This window comes from Euwallacea fornicatus, chromosome 7 (genome assembly GCF_040115645.1).
Source record: "Euwallacea fornicatus isolate EFF26 chromosome 7, ASM4011564v1, whole genome shotgun sequence".
Taxonomy (NCBI): domain Eukaryota; kingdom Metazoa; phylum Arthropoda; class Insecta; order Coleoptera; family Curculionidae; genus Euwallacea; species Euwallacea fornicatus.
The window spans coordinates 345,743-357,770 of record NC_089547.1 but is presented as its reverse complement, the minus strand read 5'-3'; the positions used below and the strand labels follow the sequence as shown (position 1 = coordinate 357,770).

General features: G+C 37.5%; 2 protein-coding genes across 8 annotated transcripts in view; one reads left to right on the top strand and one right to left on the bottom strand.

The window, feature by feature from the left end:
* Window positions 1-12,028, top strand: part of LOC136340127 (putative gustatory receptor 28b) — a 287,924-nt gene that overhangs the window by 19,515 nt on the left and 256,381 nt on the right. For both annotated transcript variants that reach the window (XM_066283933.1, XM_066283932.1), the window contains one exon: window positions 2,652-2,759. The gene's annotated coding sequence lies outside the window, so the exon portion shown is untranslated. The remainder of the gene's footprint in view (window positions 1-2,651; window positions 2,760-12,028) is intronic.
* The window catches only part of LOC136340113 (GTPase-activating Rap/Ran-GAP domain-like protein 3), a 94,037-nt gene that overhangs the window by 14,332 nt on the left and 67,677 nt on the right, over window positions 1-12,028 (bottom strand). For all 6 annotated transcript variants that reach the window (XM_066283894.1, XM_066283895.1, XM_066283890.1 and 3 more), the window contains 8 exons: window positions 10,990-11,073; window positions 7,667-7,748; window positions 7,490-7,608; window positions 7,187-7,421; window positions 6,862-6,960; window positions 6,571-6,801; window positions 4,168-4,433; window positions 3,551-3,699 (listed from right to left, as the gene is read on the bottom strand). In XM_066283894.1, the coding sequence (XP_066139991.1) occupies window positions 3,551-3,699; window positions 4,168-4,433; window positions 6,571-6,801; window positions 6,862-6,960; window positions 7,187-7,421; window positions 7,490-7,608; window positions 7,667-7,748; window positions 10,990-11,073 (1,265 nt within the window). The remainder of the gene's footprint in view (window positions 1-3,550; window positions 3,700-4,167; window positions 4,434-6,570; window positions 6,802-6,861; window positions 6,961-7,186; window positions 7,422-7,489; window positions 7,609-7,666; window positions 7,749-10,989; window positions 11,074-12,028) is intronic.

Below are 12,028 nucleotides of genomic sequence, written 5' to 3'. Positions count from 1 at the left end.
AACGCAATATTATAAACTCAACAACTCTTCTTCATAATATGTGGAACTAGTTTAAAGCTAACGAGCACTTGCGTTATTAAATTCCCGGAGAAAGCTCTTTGTCTCAATCAACGAAATTAACTGAACTTTCTTATAGCTTTTGCTTGTGAGAATGAAAATATAATAGGAATTTATGCCCGAGGATTCCGGCAACAACAAAACAGCGTTAGAGTAAGCATTTTTGCTTAGGAGACCTCTATTTCTGGAACATTTCAACAACATTATTAACGGCCGCTCGGATATTTTAATAACGGCCGACTGCGAGCCGCTGACCAGGTTGCTATACAGGGTGTCCCTAAACTGCCTAATTAAACTTCAGGAGGTGGTTTTACACATAAAATGCTATCAAAAATGTTAAGTAGAAAAATGTCGGCAAAATCTATCCACGTTGAGGTAATTAAATTTTTTAAGTTTTGAGGACTTATCGTGCGTTGTAATCTAAATGCCCCCGTATCTTCCATTGCATTGCCGCTAGAAAAATTTCAATAGCATCCTTGAAAAACCACTTAAATTTCCTATTTTAAACAACCATTGCGAATTCCTCTTACTTGCACTTTGCTGACTTTTCAAAAGCCTGAACGTAAAACTTTTTTATTTATTTCTTTTCGTTACATTTTCAATTGTCCATTTCCACAAAAGATTCCTCGTCTTATGCTATTGCACTCGTTATGAAAAACACCTACAACTAAGTACCTTTCTACCGTGGTACCGTATCTTGAGTTTAGTTTATTTTTAAACGAATGAGAAAGGAGTCAGTTATTGCAAATCATTTGCACAGAAAAAACAATTGGTAAAAAATCTGAAATATGTTAAAACCACTTGTGCACAAAGTTAATGTTGACACAGTTGAAGAACTTGGATAAAGGATACATTGAGGTTGGGTCCAAATAGGTGATCCAGACCATTTTTCGGACCTACAGGTCGTGTTTGCGCCAACAGGGAGGGCGTTTTGAGCAATATTTATAACTTATGGTATTTTGTTTAAAATGTTTTTCAATTTTGGCAAATAGAGTTTTTCTGTGTGCAAGTGGTTTTCAATAATCGACACCTTTCTCACTCTTTTAAAAGTAAGGTAAACTCAAAAACGGTATCGCGATAGCAATGAACTGGGTTGCAGACGTTTTTCATGAAGTGAGAAATGGGGTAAGATGGGGAATCTTTTGGAGCAATAGACAATTGAAAGTTTAACAAAAAGGAAGTAAAGCAGGCATAGGGTAATAAAGTAGTTTTACATTTAGGCCTCTGAATGACAGGGAAGTGCAAAATGAGATGAACTCGCAATGTTTGTTTATAATAGGAAATTTAAGTGGCTCTCTAATGGTACTATTGAATTTTCGTAGCGACAATTCAAAGGAAAATATGGGGACAATTAGATTACAAAATAGGACAAGTCCTTAAAAATCAAAAATGAAATTTCCTCATAGTGGGCTCAGCCTTTCGAAATTTTCTACCTTACATTTTTGGCAGCATTCGATGTGTAGAACCACCTTCTGAAATTTGGCTAGGTAGTTCAAGGACACGCTGTATGAACCACATTCCAAACATGCATCTTTGAGGAAAAACATGGTGTGCAAGTTTTAGCGGGACACTAGCGGTTTTTAGCACAAGAAAATAATTATTAGTATTTATTCAGTTTAATAGCAAAACGCTCTTTCGAGTTATTTTATTAATTCTCCTCGTTTTGAGCAATTCGCAACACTATCAATCAGGAAACATAAAAGTCTGAGCCCTTTGCACTAAATGTACTTGTAGAACTTCGCCATTCCAGCAAAACTAACGGCGTGTCCTTATCACGATGTCCAGGCGACCGTTAAATCTTCGTGCTGGGATACGTCAGTACGGTATCACTGAAGTGTGTTAGAAATAGACCGGAATGTACCAAAGAATTATTGGTTTTATTGTTATTTTTACAACGGAATAATGGGTAGAAATCGTGCCTCTTTTCTCTTGTTGAGGCTAAGCCTTAACGATCCAAGCACACAAGCAATGACTTGATGAAACTGCAAAGTTGATGGTCATCTTAGGAAAAATTGTCCGAAGCCAAAGGCGATTTATTAGTTTCAAACGTGGTTTAAAGAATGTTGCTGGGTGAAATTACATTATACATGCGTCGCAAGGCAGAGAGAAACGGTGCAGGGGGGAGCTGAATTTGGCCCAGAAGGCTTCTCCCTCTTCTAGCCGATAATTTAAATTTTATTAGTATGGCATATGCTGTTGCGCAATAATTTATCGTGATAACTGGATGAGTGAAAAAATTGTGCAGTGGAACGTAACAGGTTCATATACTACATGTTGCGCTACGCAACTTTCCAGGTTTCACAAAACATTACAAACATTTTTCGAACAATCGTACTATATATCACACACTATCACACATTTGCCAACCTGCGCTTTTTCGTCCCGAATTTTTCTGAAATTTGAACGTGAGTAAGAAACTATTGGTTGCCCTCCTACTCCATCTTAAGGATGAAGTTTCCGCTCATAGCATAATACTTCATTTATTTCTAGGACCTGTGCAAATAGGCATATGAGAATGATGTAACAACTTTGCCATCTGTCATGGAGCCCTTTTCACTATGTTTTTGCTTATATTTTTGTTTTGTTTTTTTAAGCATGAAACAGCCTGAGCGAGACTGCGAACTCATGGTCTATGGAATATGGATCAATGTCGTCCGTGAATTGAATGTTCGGCTTCAGCAATAGCAAGAAACAAAACCCAGGTCAGTCAATTCCTTTTATCACGATTTTTCCTTTAAAGTTTTGCTTAACCTCGTTATAAACCGATTTCTATTTCCTGCGTTAAAGCAGTCAGCAGCAGCACCAGCAGCAACGTTAAAGCTGATTTGTTGCATGGGATTGCCTCAATTTAGTTTTTTTTTCGATTTTATGGTGTGGGGAGAAAATGCAAATGGCGAATTTCAGCTGGATAACCTTTAATTGCGCCAGTCCTATTTTTAAATCTTTAAATGTGTTTGTTTATTTAATGTTCTTCCGTAAATGCCAGTGAAAGGTCAATAAGGAAAACCCTCGAATAGTACGGCAATGGAGCTTTGCACAGTAGTTTGCAAATGTGTGAATTCTGTGAACGTTTGCATGATATCTGAGCGCAAAGTTCCTTTTTTCATCGTCTTTTCGCTAATGCCTATGGTTAAGTTGAAGTATGAAAACACACAATCTTTGGGGGCCCTTAGCTAGCACCATTTGTCTTGAAAGTTGCTTTTACTCGTTTTGTCTCACCGTTCTGGCAAATTTCTCGTTTTTCTTCAAAATTGTTTTTACCACGTGCAATATTTCTCGACGCCAATAAGCCTTCGTAATAGTTAAAAGTTCTATATAATCTCTCTTGAGCGTGAAGAAAGTGTACTTACGCGTACCATAAAGGTCTGTTGCACAAATCACGGATGATGCCGGTAGTACCTTTTTAAATGTTTCAGATTTAAGGCGACAAGTTTATACGGAAGTTTTAATGCACAGTTATTTGCTTAAATAATTTAATATATCAATTGTTTACCTAGTTGGTGCATCTCCCCTGACGATTGCCTCCAACTTTAGAGCTTGACCGATTCGTACAAACTCGATTTGCCTTGAGTCCTCCTTTAACCTGGAATGTCTAGGCGTGTCCGCTAGTACATCCGAAAAGGCTCTTCTATTTAGCATCGTCTGAAAAGTCCCCATACATTTTGAATATAATTAACCAAGTGCCATAAGATAAATCTGAAATTTTTAGACCGGTTTTCATGCTTTCTCGCAATTTTCCTAATTAATTAAAGTATGAGCGCCGGTTGAAATATTGGAACATGCTTTTCTGAGGGGATAAACACGGAAAACAAAGATGGTTTATGAATATTTTGGTAGCAGGCAAATAAATTACAGTGAATATTCAGATTAAAGGGGCATGTTGCGTGAATCTAAAAGCGATTTCCTAAGAAAACATGCATTAAACTTAATGAACGATCTTAGGCCCGTTTAAACAGCTCCAGCCTGTAGTGTGAAGGCAAATATTTATCTCCAAAACACTGTGTGCTATTAGAATCCTATTGGAAATTCCGCATCTTTAACGTTTCCATGCTTCATATAACCTTATAAGGGACTGATATAACTAAAATATGAGTTCGTGATTCCTCTTACTATTCTAGCATCCGTAACATGTTCCGAATGCAAGTCCTTGATGAGCATCTCCAAAGTTCTCTCTCGCTTGCGGGCAAAAGTTGGAGTTTCAAATGTGGCTTTCTCCCCGTTTATTAGCTTCACCAATAAGAATTCCCGAAATAAATACGGATCACTGAAAATGGGGGGACAGGGCAGGCTTGGTCCAAATAGGGGGACCGCCTCGTCTGAAAACACCGAAAAGCGGTAGTCACCCTTTGCATTGTTGCTCACCACTGCGAAAATATCTGGAAGATGCGTGTTAAGGTTTTCTATAGTTTGTAGAATCGTGTCCAGAAGGTTTAAAAACGGCGTGCCTGTATTTAACGTATTTGCATTAATTTTCAAGTATTTCGGAATAATTATAGCTAAAAGAGCGTTCAATTAAAACTCTTAATGGTTTCTTATTCCGCAATCGTATTAGGGAGGTTTAATTAAAATTTTCATTTCGCGTTACATTACCCTGAGTGATTAACTTGTTGGGTCCGTCACAGACACAGTCATTTAGCACTGGTTTGTTTCAAATGGGAATATCGCAAAGTTAAGAGTTTAAGATTTTTGATGGAGAATAAGGGATGATAGTAATTCATTTGTGGAAGCTAATGGGTTCTTTTGATAGTTATGTGCTGTTACAATCCTCCTGGGTTTAGTGAAGGGTTAGTCCTTATCTGAAATTGGACAGGGGAAAGGAAAATACAATCTTTGAACATGGCAATATTTTAAGGTTGAGAGAAAACGTCGACAATTTTTGGATTTTGACTTGTTATTTTGCTGATCCAAATTCCAATTAATAACCAAATAATTTAATATGTTCAAGCGCGAAGATAAGTGTGAATGATTATAGGCGCAAAACTTCAAGGAGCTGCATAGTAAATTCGCAAATGGTGGAAAAAAAATCAAATTTAATAATATGAACTTTCCCGATTGGCATTATTGGTGATGCCATTTTATCGTTTTTAACGATTATTTTTTTGTCTTACGATTTTGTTGATACGGACTTCATCACATACGTATTATTTTTTCTGATACTAAAAACTCTTTAAGGCCGCGGCGATCAGCGTTTGGTTGAACGGAATCCATAAAGTGAAATTTACTATGGTAAAACGATATGCAAATTTTCGAAAATTTCGATTTGATAGCGGTGTTTTACAAGTCGTAAATATCGAGTAATCGCGACATGTCTCGAAGGATCGTAACACTTTGGAAGCTTTCAGTCATGTATAGGTGAATATTGAAGCCGGATTAAATATAGACATTATCAGAAGCAGCAAATTTTTACTCTTGTACGGTTCGCATATCTAGTCGGAAAAGCTCTGTTATTTGAAACCTCTCCACCGTTTTGCATTACGACACGAAAAAGGACACATCTGGGCTATCTTACTGCACTGGAAGCAATCTTGCAGATCGCTGCGTAAAGTGATGAAAACTGAAAATCTGCAAGTTAGAAGAATATCGGAAATTTGAATTTCAGGCCACATTGCGGCTTTCGAGTTGGAGATAGTGTAATTCGTTCAGTTTCATAAAAATGTCCAGAGTTTTCTCTATTATTTATTTGCCATATTGCCCGTCAAATATCTAGAATTTGTTTTAAATTGCAACATTTGTTCAATCTGTTGTTTAATTTGTTCAATTTTCATTCTCTTAAATCATCCGACACCAAATGTCAGCATCAGTGTGATTTTAGTTTTAGGGCACACACGCACCAACCGTGTACCCGTGGTGCGGCCAACCGTCCGGTTGACCGTTTCACGGGCACCTGCTTGTTGCGCATGTGCCCATACGTGGTTTTTCTAGGTAGTCAACTTTGCAGGGCCGTCTGACGAAAATGCGACTCAGACTACTCCTAATTTCAAGCATTGGGTGGGAGTTGCCTGATGAATTGTGGGTGTGATGTCATCCTTTGGCGAAAAGTCTCTAGTGCGTTGTATCTAATCTTACCCCTTCGGTTGCAGAATTATTTGGATGAATCAAAATGTGAAAAGATCAAATGTTACCTGTGTTTTCTGTTAAAGTGTGGGTGTGTTTTCAACACTCGGTGTGTGCCGTTTTCTTATTTACAAAACTTTCTACATATGCAACTTTACACGCGGATTTAGCGAAAATGCATTTCAGAAACGGAGAGTACTGGACGGCTGCATAAAATTTGGAGTCTTAGCTAGACGGTTCAATCGAATGTTGTTAAGTTTTAAGCTTGATAACTTCAGCAATTAGATAGTTGCCGTGGAAATTATTAAATATAAGAAAGGCGTGGGATAATTTTTTCATTTCTAAGGAAAATATTTCATTGGTGAATTTACCAGGATGTTGATATGGTCTTGGACATGTGGTTCGAATTATTAACATCACGCTAGTTTTCGCAAAAAGCACGAATCAGAAAAAGGATACGAGTAAATTGTGACCTGATACACGTAGGGTTGAATTGAGCGTGTACATTTTCACTCTGATCGTCGCTCTCTATATCTATGAAGACAATATTTACAATATCGTTCCCGATATGTCTCTTCCTCTCGACTTGCTGTCGATTATCCCGTGAATAAGGCAGCAACGTGGACACATGAAACATTATCTCATGGCCTTCATATACCGTGTACCTCGAATGTTTACCCGTCATGTCACCTACGGTACCACAAAAATATGTTATATACAAACGCGTTCTTTTGATGTGCCTTAAATTACCCTTAGTGTCCAATCCCCCCCGATATTTATCCCATCCTTTTAATCTAATTTTATCGCCTAAAAGGGTGAGAAATTGGTCGAAATTCGGACTGCCATATTCTACAACAGAGAGACAAATGAGACTGAATTAATTGGTCGCGTCCTGCAGCCGAGCCCCAAACCAGAAATTAAATTTTATGGGCAAAAGCTAAAGGACACCTGCTGCGGTTCGCAATGTTCGAGTTCATTTAAAAACAACTTTAAAAGGAAGTTAATTTTCTTCCGCAAAGCCATTTTAAATTGATTAAGTCCTCCAAGTGGTCAAAGTTTGCCCTCAAACACGTACCGTTGCTTAAAATTTCATCATCGCTAGTTTGGCCTTGTTTCATAAAAATTACTCCAAACTTAAAGTTAACGGATCCCTCCTGTTCTTCTAAAAGAAGTAAATCTTTTTGGATATCTGGAGAGAATATTTCTTTTGGTCCTTTTTCCACCTTATCCATGTTGGGGAAGTTTGAGAGAATCTGTTTCACAGTCAGAACTTTATTTTGAGGTATTGGAAGAGATATTTTGTGAGCACCCTGCAACAGACAGACAAACTTCTTATTAACATGGAGCTCAAAGGATTTTTGGTAAGATAATACTTAACAGTTTTCTTAAAAAGTATGGCTCTGTACAGTGGAACGCAGCTATTATTATCTTCGTTCAGAACTATGCTAAGGAAGAAGGGCGATTTGTCGTTGTCTACCCCAATGTAGTTTTGATGCACTGCAATGCAAAATATTTGTTTCAAAACAGTTTTGTTTCTCGCACTAATGCAACATACATTTTCCAAGAAAATATTTGAAGTACCATCTTGTCTGGCACTCCGGGTTTTCCAGAACTGGGGTGCTAGGGGAGCCAAACATCTTAAACAAAACATTGTTATGACAAAACGTGAAACAAAAGGTTTTTTCGCTAGGAAAGGCCCAGTTTGTTCTAAAATTTTTCAGAAACTATGACTTCAAGCAGTAAAAATTTATGAAAACAAAGTGGGATTTCAATTTACTTATTTTTCCGTAGCGCGGGCTATTCAGAAATGCTGCTATGATACGCTGCTTATTGAATTTGAATATGAGATTGAAATATAATAATAGAGTGGAAGTTTGTCGTATAACGTAGTCCCTTTGTGAATTTTGCCGCTTCCTAGAATACCGGGCGATAATAAAACCGTGGTTGCACGCGCAGTGACCGATAATATAGGGTCAATTGGGGTAAATGTAAATGACCCTAAAAATATAAAATTCGAGCATCAGCATTTGAAAAAGAGTACGAAATCGTTTACTCAACTTCTCTACTCTGCGTGCCCATTTAATTTTTTATTTTCTAGTCATGTTTTTACACATTTTTTGCATCACTTTTGCGACTCTACATTTATCGGCGTGAGCAGATTTAGCATTGTGAGAATTTCTTTTCTTTTGAATCCACATTTCATATGGTAAGTATACTGTATGAAGTGGAATATTGTTGAGCATGGGTAAAGCATTGTTTTTAACAATGAATAATTGAAATATGCATTGGTTTTTAATTTTTACGAAAATGTTTACAATCACTCCAAGTTTTTGGTGTTGGTGGATTAAATGTGAACGAGTTTCCGGAGCAAGTGTAAACAATCTTTGGAAGTTACTATAAGTATAAAAACACGATCTAATTCATAACCAAAACCATTTTAACGCACATAAATGGATCTTAATTTATTACAGCATTTATTAGGTCGTGTAGTATGAAATGAGTAGAATTGAATTGAAACTTTAGTCATTTTTTTTCATATGAAATGTTTTTATTGTCAATCGAAATATGCACCACCGTTATCAATACACTTCTGTCATTTAACGGGAAGTTCATTGATTCCCCTGCTGTAAAAGCCTGCAGGCCGGGAGTCGATAAACTCGTGGAAGGCAACTTTGACAGCCTCGTCGGAGTTGAATATTTTCCCTACCAAGAAGTTATCCAAATTTTGAAAGAAGTGGTAATCAGTGGGTGCTAAGTCGGGTGAATACGGTGAATGACGAAGAGTTTCCAATTCCAACTCCTGTAGCTTGGCCAAGGTGACTTGTGCGGTATGTGGCCGAGCGTTGTCGTGCAACAATAGCGGTGCGCTTCGATTGACTAATCTTGGCTGCTTAACCGTCAGTTGCCTCATCATTTCGGTCAGTTGTCGGCAGTAGACATCAGCCGTAATCGATTCACCAGGTTTCATGAAGCTGTGATGGATGACACCTGCGTTGGACCACCAAACAGACACCATAAGCTTCTTTCGATGAAGATTTTTTTTCGCACAATGTTTTGGTGGTTCATCTTGATCCAACCGCTGCGATGAACGTCTGGTATTGTCATGTAGGATCCATTTCTCATCACAAGTAACAATCCGATTCAAAAATGGATCGTTATTATGCCGGCACAACAACGAAACACAAGCTTCGAGACGTCATTCTTTCTGTATGTCGCTCAACTCATGCGGTACTCACTTGTCCAGCTTTTTCACCTCACCAATTTCAGCCAAATGAGTCAATATTGTTTTGTTGGTTACACTGAATATTAACGAAAATTCGAACGCACTTTGACGTGGATTCGCTTCCACCACGGCTTTCAGATGATCGTTATCCACTTGAGTTTTAGGTCGTCCACGTGGTTCATTTGTTAGGTCAAAATTGCCAGGACGAAATTTCATGAACCAACGAGATACTGTTTGCTATGAAGTGACTTCAGTACCAAACACGTCATTAATATTGCGACCGTCTGAGCTGTTGTGGTTCCACGGTGGAACTCATATTTCATTACCACACGAATTTCACTATTTTGCATGGTCGCACAAAAATTTTTATAAAAATAACAGATTTCAATAATTTTTAACGCTTTAAACTCTGATCGAAAGAGGAAGAATGTGCCTTTTTCACATAAAAAAGTCAAGTCCAAATATAGATTTAGAGTGAAGTTATTCACAGTTGAATGTGGCATTTCGAGAATCTACTCATTTCATACTACACGACCTAATATCATGCCACGCAATTATATTAAAAAGGAGGAAAGACCCTTATATTCCGCAGAACACCTACCACATGTTGTTGAAGATGTCATCAATCGAAATAAGATTTATCGTGAAGCGAAAAGCTATTATGGATTGCCAAAAGTTGCTATCTACAACAGAATATCAGGAAGAAAAATTTTCACGAACCTTACTAAACTGGATCGTAGGCACGTTTTCTTGGCAGAAATGGAAAAAGAAATTAAGAACTGTTTGATAGCAACTTCGAGAATGGGTCTTCCATGCGACAAAGTAGAACTGCGATAATTGGTTGGAGAATACGTGAAGGCTAAGGCATCGAAGACCCCTTTTAAAGATGGGATCCATGGTGAGGATTGGTATTACTTTTTCATGAAAAGGAATCCCAATCTCTTCTATTTTGTGATTAAATTAAAAGGCACAAGAATTCTGTGTACATTTCTGTCAACTGTGCCAGTATAGGAGAGTACCTGAGTAATTAGTTTATTAGTAAAGTTTATCAGGTTGCATTTCTATAAGTAACGGTTACCGGTACGGTACGGTACCCCGACAGGTCAGGGCTAATTGTAAAACCATACATGGTAGAGTAAATAAACTTTTTTACAAATATAATGTTTTTGTAGAAAAAAACTCATCGTTACCTTAAAGGAGAAAGCATAATTTCTTTATATTCCCATTTCTAATTAAAAAAAAGTTATTTAAATGCAAAAACTAAATTTCAATTTTAAAGGTGTGAAAACAGTTTACATTTTCCCAATTGACCCTAGTGCAACTTAGGCCTTCTTTACATTTAGCGAAGTTTACGAGTTATCAAATGTTCAAATAATTCCCTCTTTTAGTTTTAATGTCAGATATTTCAGTAAAGCTCTTGTTAAATGTGGAGTTCCTACGAGTTTTGCATGTGATATCACAAGTTTTCTCCACATTTATCTCTGTATTTATAAAAATTCGCTATAATTCCGATTTGCGTAACAAATAAATCGTTTTTTTCAAAACAATAAGCAAAAGATTTACGTCTATTTTTAAGGTGCTTTTCGATTGTGTTATTATGCGAAAGAGCTTGATCGCTAACTGGGGGGCTCTGCTAAAGGGGGTCCAGCACTTACTGCGTCCTTTTCCCCTGGAGAATCGCCGTTTTCAATGCGAAACCTTCTGCAATGCTCATGACCATCCACTTCAGGTTGCTGCAACTGAAACAAGAATCCATTAACACGCAATAGTATGTGACATTCCTCAAAGGTATTTGCCTTTATAAAGTATGTACTTTGACTTATAAACCAACATCTTGTTGAAAACAAGCTTGTACGTGAATCTTGTTCTCCCCCAAAGTCGCTTCGCTGACTATTTAGGTCACACACTATAGAATCTCGCGCAATATCAATGTAGAATAGGTTTCCATATTTGCCAGATGGTTGCCCTTCCGATAATGTCATGCTGTCATAGAAGCTCGAACGATATAGAAAGAAATTTGTTGGCAGTATTCATCATGTTTTCAAAAAGGATTTTGGATCAAATGAACAGCGTCAAGTTGCGCCTTGCTGAGGTTTCGATGTTGTGTCGTAAATATTTAACAGTGAAAGTTCGGAATAACAAAGTACCTTTATCCAGAAATATTCGCATATTATGCGAATGAGGCAGTTCCTTTCACGAAGGCCTGGATAACATTGTTGGAAGAAGTAACGTGAGCATCGGTCAAAAGACCTGTTTCCATCGCTTGAGTGACGTTCCTCATTGTCGCTCATTATCACCTTTCCTTAGTGGCTTCGCGTTATTTATTATAAATAAAAATGATTTAAAGTGGTTTCCTAAATGATTTTTGTGATCGATTTCAATGTTTTAGGTTTTAGTTGCATCTATTGAAATTAAATACGTGGGAGCACGACTGGAAAGGCCGATTTGATAAATATTTACCTATTTCACGTTTGACTTACTTAGATTACAGCTGGTGAAAATAATGGCACTGCGAATTGCTGTTTTTCTGCTTTTCTGTTTAGAACATAGACAGCACGATTAATGGTAGCTTTTCAGTAATCTGGTATATTATGTTTTTGATCTTTATTAATGATATCGAGGTAGAAGTTCGGGGTAACGACAGTGTATTGTTAGCCGATGATACGGCTTTCGTAATATCCGACGCGTTGAAGG